Source organism: Rhodamnia argentea, chromosome 6, assembly GCF_020921035.1.
Source record: "Rhodamnia argentea isolate NSW1041297 chromosome 6, ASM2092103v1, whole genome shotgun sequence".
Taxonomy (NCBI): domain Eukaryota; kingdom Viridiplantae; phylum Streptophyta; class Magnoliopsida; order Myrtales; family Myrtaceae; genus Rhodamnia; species Rhodamnia argentea.
In genome coordinates, this window is record NC_063155.1 from 7,203,440 (window position 1) to 7,220,337 (window position 16,898).

A 16,898-nucleotide genomic window follows, 5' to 3' on the forward strand; every position below is an offset into this window, starting at 1 on the left:
ACAACGTTTAAGAACTCCATATATCTAAAACATAGTGATGGGTTACATAGTAGTATTGATTTCATATTCCCAGACCCAAAACAACACTGAACATGCGAATTTAGGTTCTTGCATTTCCAAAGTACTATTTGAATGAGTGTCGGGACAACACTCGTGAACATTTTCCTCGTTGAAAAATGTTAGAACATCTCGAGGAGAGACTAATGTGTGTACATACAATTAAACACCAATGCACTTATAATTAAATTCGTCGAATCAATAATGCTTTCAACGGAAGCAAAATTGTTTTACTTGGGCCCGAGAGCCCCTATTGAAAGAACAATCAACTCGTGCTTTAGGGTGCATTTGTTTTGAGAAAAAACAAATGATTTGAAAATCATTTAAAAGAGGAAAAAAAAATTGCTTGAATCGTTTACGACAAATGAATGGACAAAAAACATTTCCATCAATAATAAAAACATTTTTTAGCAACTAATTATTTCAAGCGATATAAGCAATCACTTTTAGTAAAATATTTTTCAAAAACGTTCACTTCTCGCGAAACAAAAGCACCAAATTCAATGAAGCCACCCCCTTTGTAGACCAAAAGTTTTAGTACTTCCAACAAAGAGTTTGCACATCGTAGCTTTTTGAATGCAAGCCTGAGTAAAAAAAAAAAACACAGATCATGAATAGATCTCGACAAAATCAACCCACAATCTCAACTTATCAAAAAGTGCACCGACTTTGCCAAAAGCAAGCTCCCTTGTGCACGTACAAGAGACACATTGCATGCCAAGAGCTGTCTCAAATTCCTTGATCACATCCAAAAAAAAACAAGAAAAAAGAAAGAAAATTCATTTAAAAACCTACAAAAAAAAAAACACAAACCTTTCATGGGAAAATGATCATGCGACCCTTGTCTCAACAAAATCATGTGGCCATGTCCTGTAAAGGGAAGGCCAAACTTCTCCTCCCCTTTTTGAAACCCCCCCAAGCTTTGAATGCCGATCGAAAGCTCCCTAACCAAAGCCACTTTCCAACTAAAATATGTTATTTACAGAGGAATGGAAGTGGCAACAATCTTATGATCCACACATCTTTAGGATCTCCATAACTCGAACCCATCTCCTTCCGTACATGTCGGGAGGGTACAAAAGCTTTTCTCTACACCCAAAAATTCAAAGAACCCTAAGATGGCCTTGGAGCTCAAAAAAAAAAAAAAACACATGGTTGATTCACCGTCTTTATTGCGAAGATTGTAATCGATATGCTCGAATCCACGTCCATATACACGCGGCTAGTCGATCCGGATGTAACCCTGCCTCTCGAAACTAACGTGCTGGGGTTAGAAGATAGGAAAACTCGACCTCGTAATATTGTGCACGCTCGTTCTTGCTGCTGCCTATTGTTGTATTTTGTGCATGCGGCATACTTTGCAATTGGTAGAACAAAATGGACTGAACCAACTAATGGACAATGCGTTGAGAATTACCTCGCCGAATCCGGCAGGGTATCTTCAATTTTTGGAGAGCCTCTAGCCAATCTCCGACGTCTGACAACTGGTCAAAGAAAGAAGGGAAGGAAAAAAAAAATAAAGAAAAGAAAAATAAAGGAATAATAAAAAGTAACAAATCCAAGAAATTATTAGAAATTATTAAAACTTATCCACGTCAGGACAAGTTGTATCGCGTAATATGATCGACATTCACGTCGGTGATTTTCAGTCAAAATTGGTTGGATAGACTTAATTGGCATAAATACAAAAGGTTTAGGACTCAATTAGCCATAAAAAAAAAATTAGGACTGAATTGACATAATTGCAATAAATTTATTACTAATATCTCTTAAAGTCTCTTGAATGTTATTGTGGGAACATGCCCAGATCGCTGTCCCTCTTCACGTGATTCGAACATTCAATTTCCACGCAAGCACAGCCAAGAGAATTTTCACACGTTGAAGTCAAAACTTTCGGTCCAAGTCAAAGACATGAACTTCACGGACCGACCCGGAAAGCTTTTTTCTTTTTCCCCTTCTCAATGCCGGTGAAAACCGAGAAAGCTTTACATAACATTAAACATGGCAAGAAATCCACAACATGAGATCAAATCAGTCACTCAGAAAAAAGTCAAAAAAAAAAAAAAAAACCCTTTGCAAACATAATAGTCTTTGGTGGGCCGTGAAAATAAGACTTTGATATAATTTTTAGATAAATGTGAAAATAACAGTATGTTGTGAGTTATAAATTCTTAAAAGAGTGGATTCACAATAATTTTTAATTGATTATCTTTTTTAATTTTTTGTGGCCAAAGTCGGACCGTTAGCATAACAGTCATCCAAAAACTATTACTTAATCAATTATCGTGAGAATAAGCGTATGTTGTGAGCCACACGATTACTTAAACATTGTTACCTAATCAATTCTCAAGGGAAGATCGGGACCCTGCCCGGATCTGATCGGACGGACGATTAGGGCTTTCTCGAGGTCGTAGTATTTCCAAGCGTCTGCACACTCGATTGTCTAGTTTTGGAAGTAGTTTGTGGTGATTTAAATGGTAAACTTTAGTCTTGACTACAGCTCCAATGAGTATGTCAAACGGCCCCTAGAAAAACGTTTTGCTCTCGCATATATCTTTCTTTTTCCACATAACAGCAGTCAATGGGGAGCTAGCTAACTTAGCAAGTCGCCGACGAGAAAGTGCTTGGACGTTGCGTTCAGATTTGAGAATATTTGTTTGCAAATGCGTATATAGACAAAAGGGTCAAGCTTCATTATATTATAATTTCATTATATTTTATCATAGAATATTGTATTCCTCTATAGAAAAAAAAAAGAAAAAAAAATAGAGACAAACGAAGAACAAAAACAAGGGGCAGAGTTCATACAACCTTTGCATGTGCAATGGCCGACGACTACGCTTTGCACGGCTCGTTTTCCGACATTGAAAGCGACTTAGGTTGTAAACTAAGATATGTCTTTGCTCATAAATTAAAATAAAGCGAGAGGTTAACGTTGGAGAGCACGCCCTTGTGTTCTATACTTCGTGAAACCCTAGCCCTTTAATCTATTCGTTAATAACTGTTTATTGTTTGTTAATCACCAAAAGGGCTGGCGGATTCAAGGTGGTAAGATCGCTTTTTCCATGTTCCCCACCAATTCCAATGCTGCCTCTAGGGAACCACGTCGCCCCAATCACCAAGTGTGTCTCTTCGAATTTAATTACACGAGAAAATAATAATAAAATGCGACACAAGAATATTATGTGTTTTACTCTGCATAATGTGATGATTGCAAATATATATACTGACAGGATTTATCGCCACTTTAGCTACTTTAGCCGGCTCGGTCGGTTACTCGAGATTCCCGATCATTCCATTTCCTAATGTTAACAACATAGAGCATTCAAATACTAGGCTTGTTTGCGGCATCTTAAAGTCGTGTATTGTAGGTTGTCCAAACCTGCCCGGAGCGAGCCTTCCATAGAAGCAAGTGAAGTTGGTGAGCTGTATGATGGGCAACTATCTCCTGCGATTCGAAGCATGAAAGTGGTCAAATCACTTAGAGCCGGGAGAGAGAAGAGTAGCTAAGTAAAATGTTATAACCGCAAACTTCCGATTTGATTGGAAACTCATGATCATTCCTCGCATTGCTACTTAAGGATCCAGACCACCTAGTCATGAAGGTCGAGTCAGGCTAGAAAAGATATAAATATAGTCATTCAACAAAGAACATTTAATTATAAGGAAGACTATTTTTCAGATAACATCACACTTTTTTTCTGGAATTACTCATGTTGACGAACATGCATCAACTCAAGTGTCGTATGAGAAATTAACCTTCAATAAATAATCTAAGATCCTATGCTGCTTCCATTTTCTATTGTTACAATACCAAACCAAAAAGTTTAAAAATTATTAGATGGATGGAGACTTTATGTCTATAAGACAAATTGACACTACAAATACAAATAATGTTGGATGCTTTAACACCAAATATCTTGACCATTCATGTTTGCGACAACTCGAGTCTCTGTATGTATGCACATTGTCTTCACAAACTTTACCTAATGATACGATACTTATTGCTGATCATTTATCTTTCTCGGAGAATGGAAGTGTTCGGAATCCATTGCGTGATGCTTTCGTCTCATCCCTAACCACGCGATTTGAGTATTTTCTGCAAATTTTCCCGAGGCAAAAATATCGTGGCCTAACTTGTGCATGGCGTTCTAACCCTACTAGTCAAAATCTTTGTGGCTTCTCCAAAGGTAAATCACTGATTGCAGTCAAAACTAGGCCAAATTCTCAACCAAAACGCTTTCAAACAGCAAAGTCAAATTTGTCATGAAGCTAAACCCTCTCTTCAAACTTTAAACAATTCACTTGCCAAACACAAAACATTATAAATTTCGAAATAATCAAATGAATGAGCTAACAGCCAGCATAACCTCCACTACTATGAGGATGTGTGCCCAAAGGGCAGCATTGGCCATTGTGAATCTCTCTTGTCCAACCTAAAAACCTCTTTCTTATACACTGTCATGGCATCGATAAACGTGGGTGAAGCTTGAAGTTCTAGACCAAAAAGTATATGCATGGAAACATGAATCTTTTGTTTAATGAGCCCACTTGCTAATCAACTGCATAAAAAAAGAGTTTAAAAGTTCCGGACCCACTGTTTTTTTTTTTTTTTTGGCGTATTATGCACAAATCAATACCTTCAAAATCAAATCATTATTATAATATTAATAATATGATTTGACATTCAATTGATAATTACCGAAATTTAATTTTATTAACGCTATATTATGCATATTAATTACGTGATAACCGCATCACCCAATAACCGTCTTGATGAGAGAGGTTATCTGAAGAGGTTCAAATGACGGTATTTAAATAAAGGCCATTTAAGTCAAAATGCTTCTGACAATCGGTTTTTCTTCAGAACATACATACAGAACGTCCGTCATTATCAAATATGTACACTATCGCTCGGTGAGAGCAATCGGCTAGAAGCACCCTTTTGCCGATCGTTCAACATTTTGCGCATCCGTATTCGTCCGACTTCATCAATAGCTACATGTATGTATCGTTTCCTTCACATTTCCACATTCGTTCTCGATTTTGCACGAGTCTTGTTCGTGAGACAGTGAATCGGGATCGTTAGTTTCCCTAATTTTAGTATTACAATTATAACACTCGTTAGCGAATGATATCTATCATCGAAAATTGAACATGAAAAAGAAAATTGGGGTTTGGACATATCAAGAAAGAGAAAGCTTTCCACGTTGCATGCATGGCGGCAGACAGGCGCTGAACACCGTATCTTCAATTCCACGCGATCACATGCTGAAAGCCCTCTTAATATTCTGAAGCCTACCCAACCCAAAAAACAAAACCGCTTTCCAAACTTTTCAACTCAAAGACTCTCTGAAAACCCTAGCTTGCTCTTTTGAGTTCTTCTAAGTAGTGCCGGGCATTGATCAATTTTAATACTAAGTATAACAAACTACAAGGAAAAATGTAGCTTTGGGACACTAGCCTTTGACCGAGGTCTTAGACTCTATAAAGACCATTGTCTGCTTCCACATGTTCCCCTCTCTTTCGTTGTTCAAAACAAGAAGACATACTCTGAAGAAGCCAAAGGAAGGAAAAAAAAAAGGGAGGGAGAAAGGGATCAAAAATGGTGTCCATAAGGATCACTAGCTTTCTGCTCACGCTTCTGCTCTTTTCGCTGGAACAATGGAGCTCCTATGCACGAACTGGCGAGGGTAAGCAGAATATGCTTCGTAAGTTTTACGAATTTGTGTGTCGTATCGCGGTGCATGCCTCGCTGAATCTTGAAACTCTTTCGCAGCCATGGACGAAAAGTCGGTTCTCGACAAAGATGGAGTGGAGGTGTTCATAGCTGGAGGCTCCTCATCAGAAGTTGAGAAGGTAGAAGAAATTACGTTCCATCTGAACAATTGTCGAGTGCGCACATCACCGTCGTCGATAAAGATGGTACTCAACAATTGTCGGAGTGTTCGACCAGTTATTTATTTTGCTGGTGCTCGTATTTTGCAGGCTCCGCATGGTGGCATTCCTCCTACTGCTGAAGTAGCGAGAGACGTAGATGGGGCAATCGAGGAAAGGAAGTTGAAGTTGAGAAAGTTCTCAGGACGAAGCATGGCGAAAGAAGCGACTTTGAGTGTGCAAATGAGTTCAAAGAGTGCATCATCGAGTTCAACATCATCTTCATCAACAGGTGCCAAGAATTATTTTGGAAAAAGTAGCCTACGTAGAGGGAAAAGGATGTCGGACGTAGACTACGAGTCGTCGAGAATTAGAAGCCCCCGTCGTCGTTCCGTCAAAGCCAAAACGGGCGGTTTTGTAGCTTTCAATGCCGATTATCATGTGCCGAAACCACACCCTCCTAGGAACAACTAATGACTGATTGCATCCATTGAGAGCCACACAAAGGAAAAAAAAGGCTCTTTCTTTTTTGCCCTTTCCTTTCTTTTCCTTTGTTTTCTATCCCTTTCTTTGAAATTTTGTCAAGCTATATGCAAGTGCGGAATATCATACCTGTATGTATCCAAACTACAGAAATTTTAATGATATGAGAGGAAAAATTTTGTTCGGCGCTTCTGTTTTTGCAGAGCTCCTTCCCCGTTCTACCTTATCTTTCTTGTTCTTCATTTTCCCCTTCTATTCTCAAGTTAATTGATGTGCCTTTACTTTGCATAAGCGCATAACGACAGAATAACCCGCGAATATCGAAGATTTGTTTGAGTTTGTTACAATGCGACACCAAAAGATGGATCAAAGTAGTTGGAAAAACGGTTTTGTTATGCGTTTGATCGTACCGATTGTTTGAATTGTTGCAGGAAAGGATCAAAATGCTCCAGAGTTGCCTCAACCAAGCTCGCTCGAGTACATGGAAGATCAGGTTCCTCTCTCTCTCTCTCTTTCTATGTATGGGTACTCCGTGGTATATCGGACAGTCTGAATCATGGTACTCCCTGCAACTCACCAGATCTGACGGCTCAGATTACTCACGCCACGACGATAATAAATCCCATGAAAGAAAGTTGATACTTATACTATCTAGGAAAATGCTTCCCTGACATTTACCTGACATACTGTTAAGACCAATACAATATCAACCATAGATCCAACACAATGTCTTCATTTCTTGCAGCACATTTTAACTCCGCCTTCTGATCCTTTTAACTCATATTGGCCATAGAATGAAGGAGGCAAGGGAGGAACAACAAGGCCCATCAGAGCCTCCATCTCAAGGAAGATGATGGCGTATTCACCGGATTCGAGGTCTGTTCATCGTGACACAACGAGAAGCTCGAAATTCCCACCATCCCAAGAACCTTATCACGAGGGCAGCCTCCAGAATCTCGATGCCCAAAAGGAAGTCACGGAGTCTGCTCGCGAAATCATGGCCCTCACCGACAGAGACTACCACCAAGGGGCCGGCCGACACCCTCCTCCGATCAACAACGGACAACCCTTGTCTGGGCAGCACAAGCCCTAGTTGTCTCTCTCAGAGTTTCCCGAACTTGCTTCTCAAATTTTGGGTTCGTTCTATATGAGAAGCAATCCTTTTTGTCTTCGCTTACTGTAAACCACAGTATAAACTACTGACATGATCATATGATAGCTTCTGCTGTAATTTCTTTCTAAGTTGAGGATTCAATGGACTTACCCGACACTTCGCCGCTTTTCCATTTCCTGCTAAAACATGGTCAAAGCGACGAGAAAAAGAGATCGATCCATGCGGAGCAAGCTTCAAAACTTCCGTTATTGAAGCAGAAATGAAGTTTTCAATCTTGTTTAGCAACGAGAAGATTGGCACTGACGAGGAAAAAGTTTCAAACGTAGCCAATGTCGATCTCTGGGGTTTTTGTCTTGGTGGGCTTCTTGTCCTACGAGTCGAGCGGTTTTCGTCGCAATGTGGCGTGGGATTGAGCAGAGATGGGCTTCGGTCCAAAAGCGATGGAGAGATGATGCATCGAGCTGATCGAAGACTGTCGAATGCAATGTTTTACAGAGCCAGCTCCGGGCCCATGTGGCTGGCCCATATTTCAATTCGGGCCGAAACCGGTGCAAAAGTCTTACGGGAAAATTGTCCAAAAAAAAAAAAAAAGAAGATCTTAAATCTATCGCACTTTTGTCAATTTAACCTTGAACCTTTTAATTTTGCAAATCGTGTTCTAAATCATTTTCACGTTTTACCAATTGAGCCAAGCCGGCCAATTTTGGCGGGAGATGTGGATGCCGGATGGACTCGATTAACAAAATATGAAAATGCTTAGAACTCAATTGGTAAAATTAAAAGGTATAAGATTGAACTGTCAAATGACCAATAGGTTTAGGGTTTTCTGGATAATTTTCCTAAAGTTCTGTTGATGGACGAAATTGGGTACGTGTGGTTTGGTCCATCCTCTTGCTTTTATGTTTTGTCTAACCAAATCACTTTTATTTTTTATCTTTTTAATGAGTCCTTCTATTTCTACAAAATTGAGCGATCGAGTCCCTCTAGCACCCACATCATATCTATTGAAATCCAGCTGACGTGGTTGTCGGTTATAGATGCTGGCAAGGTGTGACATGAATAAATTTTTGCCAACATGGACACCCACTATGGACAGTGTGCATGGGAGACCATGGCCGAGCTCCTAGACGGAGCATGCACGGTTGTGCAACCTCGGGTTCCAGGATCGAATGGCCGTAATGAAGTCGAGTGGCAGGGAGCCCTGTCCAAAGTTCCGAGCGGCCATGCGCTCGTCCAACCGTGGCGAATTCCCCGTTGAGAACAATCGAGAGTTGTAGAAGAAGAACTTTCTTTTTTTTCCTTCATTTTTAACTCGGGATTATGTTTTTTTCCACTCCCACCGTAGCTAAAATGCTCTCAATTAAGGTATTTTATCATATTAACTCCTGTGGGTCCCATCTTTTTTCAAGAATCCTTTTTGTTTGGTTATGGTGTCATGTGTTTTTTTTCTTGTCTTTTCTTGTGGGTCCCATTTTCCTCATTTATTTTTACTTCTCCCTGCCACTTTTAATCTGACCATGATTCAAGCCTTAGTAGTTATATCAAAAAAAAAAAAAATCTCTCCTATGTGGTTTGCCTTTGTCACTTGTCATTTGTGCCGCTTCGCACTCATTGGTTTTTGAATCTTTAATCGAAGTTTGACACCCAAGAATACAATTGACCTAAAGGCTATCGCATTGAACTTCTTGCACGGAGATTTAAACAATTGATAGACAATGGAGCCTCCTCATTGCTTAAGGGCTTGGACATGAGGGTTGAGTTCGCAATCATCTCTTCAGTCCTCTCAATCACCTACGAAGGCAGTCCAGCCACCTAGATCGGCATAGAAGAAGGAGAGATCATGAGGATGATGAGGGCCAAACCCTCACGAGTAAACAACTTAGTGAGAGTATGGACGAATTCCGGTGATGGATCCGGAGGCGGGTAGATGACGGTGAATTGGCAATGAAGGTGATGATAAGGACCAAGAAAACGAAGACGGATAAGCGGATATTGCTGATGAGCTTGATGAGGATTTGGATGAGCGGTTCAATTCCTGGATTTGAATCTTCAATGGGGTTTTTCTTGTCTTTGTGATGTTTTGTGGTGGGAAATAAAAAAACTTTTTTTCTCCCGGGGCCCTAAGGAAAAGGAAATAATTATGATGCACGTGATCGTTTGTTTTTGATCGATCAAAGTGTTTGATGCAAAATGGAAAAATGAACAACAAAGAGCAAAAGGGATGGAATGAGGTTGAAGAGTTCACATAAATGAGATGGTTTTTTTTTCACTTACAATAGTTTTGTTTTGAAAAAGTGAATATGGAAGAGGACTAGTAGAGTAAGGAATAGGTTTCTATAAATCCGGGCTTCAACTACTTCAATTGCTTGTATCGGTGACGGGGCGTTTTCTTTTGTGTTGGTAACGGGCTTCTTCTTTTTTTTTTTTTTTTTTATGTCGAATTTGGTGTCGAACATTGGAGCGTCAAAAACTTGTATATTATTGACATGAGAGGGGTGTTTTAGAAATAGAGAACACGGAAATAAATAATAAGAAGGAAAGTGACATAAAAAAGACAAAGAAGAAAAGCAAACGAAAAATGCTTAAAAAAGGTGGGACTCACAAAGGTCAATATTATCAAAATAATGTGCTAGGGAGTGTTTTAGCCATAATAAGAGTGGAAAAAGTGCCTCCATTTAACTAGATTTCGCTAAATTTGATCGAAAAGTAAATTTTCCTAATTAGTTCTATAAGTAAATCCAGGGCTAGTGAGCATATGAGTAGGTTTAATTCGGTGCACTTTGATTGGAATTCCTTCCATGCTTGATTCTATAGGATTGATACTTAGAACTAAGGACGTGAAAGTGAGTTTTCAAGGTAGAGTTGTATGGAAAGACGCACAATGCGCTTAGTTATCCAATTGGATCTCGAATTCAAACCGAATCGAACCTTCAATTCGATAGAATTAGGTTTCATTCTTTATTGTGCATGAGGAAAAATTGTCCATAAAATCCTAAATCTATTGCACTTTGGTCAATTCGGTTCTAAATATTTAAATTTTATTAATTGAACCCCAAATATTTTCACATTGTGTCAATTGAGTCTATCGGACCCATTTTAATAAAAAATCAACGACATGGACGTCGGCCGCCCTACGTAACATAGCCGATGCTGACCTAGACAAATTTTAATATTTTTTTTACTTTTTCTGTGCTTTTTCAATTTTTTTTTTTTTCTCTTCGTTTCTTTTTTTTTTTCCCCTTGATGTGGCCGATGAGGTCATCGAGCCCTCGCCCGACCTCCCCCAAATACGAATGAGGCCATCGCGATCGTAGGCAAGCATGCTTGGTCCCAACGATCTTCGCCGGCCATAGCAAAAAAAAAAATTACGAAGAATAAAAAAAGAAAAGGAAAAATAATTAAAAAATCAAAGAAATTAATAAAAAAAATTGTGAAAAAATATTTAAATACCGTTAAAAATGATTCACGTCGGTGCATATCGTACAACTTATGATGACCGGTATCCATATCGGTAATTTTTCGTCTAAAATTGATTGGACCGACTGAATTGATGAATTTAAGATTAAATCATTAAGATTAAAAGATTTAAAACTACATTTATAAAAGTGCGGTAGATTCGTTTATTTTGTTCTTTCGGTGTGTACGAGTACGACGAATCCACGACCGCACACTTTTTACTAAAAAAAAATCGAGTCGGTTGGACATATTAAAGTTAGCTGAAACCGGCCGGTCCCTCTGTCTCGTGCGTTACGGTTTTATTGCGTGCCCCGCAAGTCCCCCGTGGTGTCCGATACGGACACGTCGCCGGACGGGCCCCACATGCTCTTCCTTCCTTCCTTCCTTCCTTCTTTTCCTTGTCCTTTTCCTTCTGGGCGATGAGCCGTGCTCTGCACGCCGACCTGCTTTTGTTTTTTGTTTTTTATTTTATTTTATCAAAAGCACGCCTGCTTTTCACAGACCCACTTTGTCGGCGGGCCTTTAACAGGCCCATCAATCGAGGTTTGGTACTTTCTCAATAAATGCAAAGGGAAACACCCCCAAAAACCCTCGTGACGTCATGCGTGACGCACTCAAATCAGAAAATGGTAAAACATTAATCAAAATCGAACTGAAAATACGCGGGATCGAAGGAGTCAGGGGCTCCACGGTAGGTCCAACCAGACAGAAAAAGTTCTCTCTTTCTAGAAAAGTCAACTGAAAGTCCTCACCGTCCACTAATCAAAAAGAAGAATGGGAATCCCCCCCCAATTAAAATCGTGGCTCAAATCCGACCGTTGACTTCACCACCCAAATGGTACTTATTCCCCGCGACATGAGGACCGTCCATGTACACCCAAGTCTTTATTCCATCACAGCTCTTCGGCGTTTGGCTCCAAAAGTCGTTCGCTCGCGTCGACCAAAAATGCCCCCGCCGCCGCCGATGTGCCCGCCGGCCCTCCGCACCTTCTCGTTTATCCCTTCCTCTCCTCCGGCCACGTCATCCCCCTCCTCGACCTCGCCGACCGCCTCCTCCGCCGCGGCGTCCGCGTGACCGCCCTCGTCACCCCCTCCAACCACCACCTCCTCCTCCCCCTCCTCTCCGACCATCCCGACCTCTTCCACCCCCTCGTCATCCCGGCCCCCGACACCCCCTGTCTCTCCAAGAACTTCCTTATCGTCAAGACCCTCTCCATGCGCCACCACCACTACCCGGCGCTCCTCGAGTGGTTCCGGTCCCACCCCTCGCCGCCGGTCGCCATCTTGTCCGACTTCTTTCTCGGGTGGACCCGACACCTGGCCTTGGAGCTCGGCGTTCCCCGCATCGTGTTCTCCCCCTCCGCCGCCTTCGCGGTGTCCATCGAGTTCTCGCTCTATCAAAACCTACCCAAGAACGGCGGCGGCGACGAGAACTCCACGGTGACCTTCGGTGACGTGCCGAACTCGCCGACGTACGCGTGGTGGCAGATTTCGCACCTCTTCAGGATATACATGGAAGGAGAAGCCGACATGGAGTTTCATAGGGAGGGCTGGCTGGCGAACGCGGCGAGCTGGGGCGTCGTCTTCAACACGTTCACGGAGTTGGAGCGTGTCTACGTCGACCACATGAAGGAAAAGTTCGGGCCAGACCGGGTCTGGGCCGTGGGCCCGCTCCTACCGCCCGTGGATGACTCGGTGAGCCTGACTAGCCGGGGCGGGTCCAGCTCGGTCCCGGCCGAGGAGGTGCTGAAGTGGCTCGACGGCAGGAAGGAGCGGTCCGTGGTGTACGTGTGCTTCGGGAGCCGCACGGCGCTGGAGAACGACCAGATGGCGGCGCTGGCGACGGCGCTGGAGATGAGCCGGGTCCACTTCATATGGTGCGTGAGGGAGACCGCGGACGGGCTCGTGCTGGGCGGCCACGGGCTCGTGCCAGAGGGGTTCGAAAGCCGCACGGCGGGACGGGGCCTGGTGATCAGGGGGTGGGCCCCGCAGGTGGCGATACTGCGGCACCGCGCGGTGGGCGGGTTCCTGACGCACTGCGGCTGGAACTCGGTGCTCGAAGGGATCAGCGCCGGGGTGGTGATGCTGACGTGGCCGATGGGCGCGGACCAGTACACGGACGCGACGCTGCTGGTGGACCAGCTGGGCGTGGCGATCAGGGCGTGCGAGGCCCCGGACGACGCCGTGCCCGACCCCGCCGAGCTGGCCCGGGCCTTGGCCGAGTCGCTCGACGAGACGAGGCCGGAGAGGGGCCGGATCAAGAAGCTGAGCGAGGCGGCGGCGGACGCGGTCAACGGCGGAAGCTCGGACAAGGATTTGGACGGATTCGTGAAGAGTCTAGCGGAGCTTCAACGCGTCAAGAAGTGACGCGGGGGTTGACGGAGAGCGGTTGATGGCTTGTCCGATATGAATAATTTATTTTTTATTTTTTTCTTTTTCAGACTCATTTTTTTTTCTTTATTATTTTGTGTAAGGGTGAATATTTAATACTTAACATAGAAACCGAGGACGCCAAGGAAAGATAGTTTTCTTTTCTTTTTTAATAGAGTAATGGAAGGAGCGTATCAATTTTCCATGCAAAGATTATCCGTCTACTTTCTTTATTATTTAAAGAATTAGGCAAATTAACAATTAAAGATCAAGTTACCGTCTATTCAAGAAAAAGTTGTTGCTCAACTAAGAAGCAAAAATTCGACCAACAAAAAGAAAAAAAACTAATAAGCAATGACGGAATTTTCACGATAACAACCAATTTGATATGACATATTTCAACAATTCACCTCAAATTCTCGTTCCGCAACCCATGAAAAACGGTCGAATGTCTTATCAACCATCGGTTCTAGCGACTCAACCCCCAATTTCTCATCAATAGTAAAAATCAAGGGCGAACGAGGCCATTCATCAGAAATTTTCTCACCCCTTTTCGGACTTCGACCGATCCGATCGACTGTAGGTTGCAAAATCACCAGTAAATTCAGTTTCCAGCTCCACAACATTTACGGATATCAATTATTTGCATACTTCTTCACCATGATAGCACGAGAAACCTCGTTGGATCTAATGATCTATCAAGTGCACCTGACTCTCGCACATCCCATTAGCACAATCTTTGGTAGCGCACCCAAATCGCTGGCAGTGCACCGTGCAATCTCTAAGACTTGGTGGGGAATTTATAGAGAAGTTCGACGATGGCAAGAAGGGAAGATTGAGACATTTTGCAGCACTAAAGAAGGCAATCTAATGTATTATACGTATATGAGCAAGATAGCGACGGTCTCGTTTTTACCACATTATTTTTCGAGTATTACCACGGTAGCTTAGATTGGAGTTACATTTTGAGTAAGTTAATGCGACAATGACGAGCGAGGAAGGTTGAGATATTTTGCAATATTGAGGAATGTGATCTGATGTATAACACGTATATGAGCAAGAGAGTGATGGTCCTGTTTTTACGTATTTGAGTATTAAAACGGTACCTAAGATTGGAGTTAGGTTTGGAGTAAGTTGATGCAACTAGAAGATCGGCCACAGCGAAAAAGGAAGTTTGAGATATTTTGCAGCATTAAGGAATGTGATGTGATGTATTATTTGCATATACGGGTGATGGTCCTGTTATATTAATACGGTAGCTTAGATTGGAGTTAGAATTTGAGTAGATCAATACCACCACCTACAATTACTTTGAGATTAAATTCTACCATTGAATATGCTCTTCATGGTCTCACCGGCCTGAATTTCTTGATGCTTACCATTCTAATCTGTTAGAGACGTATCTCTCGAGATTATGTATATACCTCTCTTGAATATGCATGTTCTCGGTCAATTATAATCAATACCCTAATATCTAGTTGCTCTATATAGCCATTTTATAAAGTCGATAAATTGGTAGTCCTCGACGAGATCTAAAGAGATTAAATTGTGATAATATTTCTCGAAACACCATATTTAATAAGGAACCTTCTTATCATACAATATGAGCAATTTTATGAACAACAAATGCAAATGACTTCTTAAGATAATAAATTAGCGAAGTATAAGGAGTTGGGAAGAAACTCGATTGTAATAGAGATGTTAAATAGGTAGGTCGGATTAGATTTGGATCGGGTCATGTATGGTCCAAACCATATTAATCCATTTAATCTGTGTTGACCCATGTTCATGCAATATAAATTCAATGACCCATACCCGATCCAACTCGCACCCAATCCAAACCCAGCCCGACTCATATTGATAGAATCAAATTCAGTTTAGAGAACTTGGTTCTTATGAATATTTAAAAATATATATTGCTAAAACTTTCTCTCTCTTTGAAAAAAAAAAAAACCTCTACTTTCTCTCTCTAATGCAACGGAAAAATGGTGTCGACCACCGGAAGAAGGACCTCCCCTGGCTGAGAGGGCCAATGCTCCGCTCCCTCTCCCCCTTCGGCCACTTCCACGCATCGCCACCTCCTCATCTTGCACCTTCGTATTAGCAATATTAAGATATTTAGTTTATTCTGGACATCTATCATGAATTGTGCAAATATCTCGTTTAATATTACGTATCATTGATTGATTATATTTGATATTATATTTGTGTTAGTCATGTAATAAAGCTTAAAATTATGAATACATTTATGTAGTGATCGCAATCTAATTAGAAGAAAAACGAGAAAATGACACAAATCTACCCGCGTTCGAAATTAAATCGAAGGATTATTTCAACCTCAAAATTTTGTAAGAGCACGATCCATTCTAAGATGGCAATACATTTTGATCCGAGGACGAGATCGATAATTTTTTTTTTTTTTTTTGGTCGAAGAGTAATTTAGTATAATTCGATTGTTAATTTATCGACTAAGTCCTTTATCCCCAGACTCCACCGAGGTGGGTCCCACTCGTTTGTCGTGTCGGGTTTTCGTCGCCGTCGTCGGAAGTTTGGAAGTTCGTAAGTGGTGACGACACCAATGGACTCCAAGTCAACGGAAAACCATCTCCCTCTCTCTATGTCCGCTGCATCTGCGCCCCTAGAAAAAGAAAGCTTCTTTCTTTTGCGGCCTAACCTCCCAAAAAAAACTCTAATTTTAACATTTATAATAATTATATCTTAAACTTTATTATCTTATTAAAAACTCTCAATTTTCATTTTTGTCTCGGTTCTACCGGCCTAATACCCCAAAAAACATCAATCTTAGCATCTGTCCCAATTATATTCAAAAAAAATTTTTTATCTCATAAAAATCTTCAACTTTTATTTTTATCCTAATTCTACCACCGTCAATCTTCCGTCTATAATCACCATTATTTAATCCTATGTAGCTCAAATTTTCTCGCCGAACTTACTAATGAATCTTCGAAATTTAAAAACAATAAGTTTCGAGGGCGACGAGGTTTTAGATCGTTAGTTCGAATATCTCAATGTCTAGCCGTTTTTTGAGCTGCCGAGTGCCGAAAAGAATACGAAACGTGCCGTCTTTAATTCATTAAATAACATGAAAATACCACATGAGATTAATTAATTGTGATTATAGATTGAAGGCTAACAATGGTAGAATTGGGACAAAAGTAATAGTTTGAGGTTTTTTATGGGACAAAAAAAGAGTTTTGGATATAATTGAGACATATGCTAAAGTTGATGATTATTTTTGTACTATATCGGTATAATTGAGACAAAACTAAAAGTTTGGGGTAGAATTGAGATAAATATAAAAGTTTGGAGTAGAATTAAGACAAATATAAAAGTTAGAGTTTTTTCACGAGGAAAAAAAAAAAGGGTCGAATATCACAAATACTAAAGGTAAAGATTTTTTTTTTATATATATATTGGGCCCTTCTTTTTCAATGAATTCGTCTTTTATCATCCCCCATCATCATACCACCTGCTCTGCCTCGTCGTCCTCCACCTCCATTGAAGCCCACCTCGAAGCGCA

General features: G+C 41.2%; 1 protein-coding gene across 1 annotated transcript; it reads left to right on the forward strand.

Annotated features, from left to right (window-relative positions):
* The first annotated feature begins 11,588 nt into the window (after positions 1-11,588).
* LOC115744918 (UDP-glycosyltransferase 89B2-like) lies at positions 11,589-13,420 on the forward strand. Its single transcript, XM_030680339.2, has 2 exons — positions 11,589-11,678; positions 11,849-13,420. Exons 1-2 carry the CDS (start codon positions 11,589-11,591, stop codon positions 13,352-13,354), a joined length of 1,596 nt encoding a protein of 531 aa, XP_030536199.2. The 3' UTR covers positions 13,355-13,420.
* Positions 13,421-16,898: the final 3,478 nt, after the last annotated feature.

Excerpts from the sequence above, each read along its gene's own strand:
- LOC115744918 (XM_030680339.2), top strand. The coding sequence starts at position 11,589 with ATGCGTGACGCACTCAAATCAGAAAATGGTAAAACATTAATCAAAATC. Across the intron at positions 11,679-11,848 it reads AAGGAGTCAGGGGCTCCACG|GACCGTCCATGTACACCCAA; the intron begins GTAGGTCCAACC and ends CCGCGACATGAG.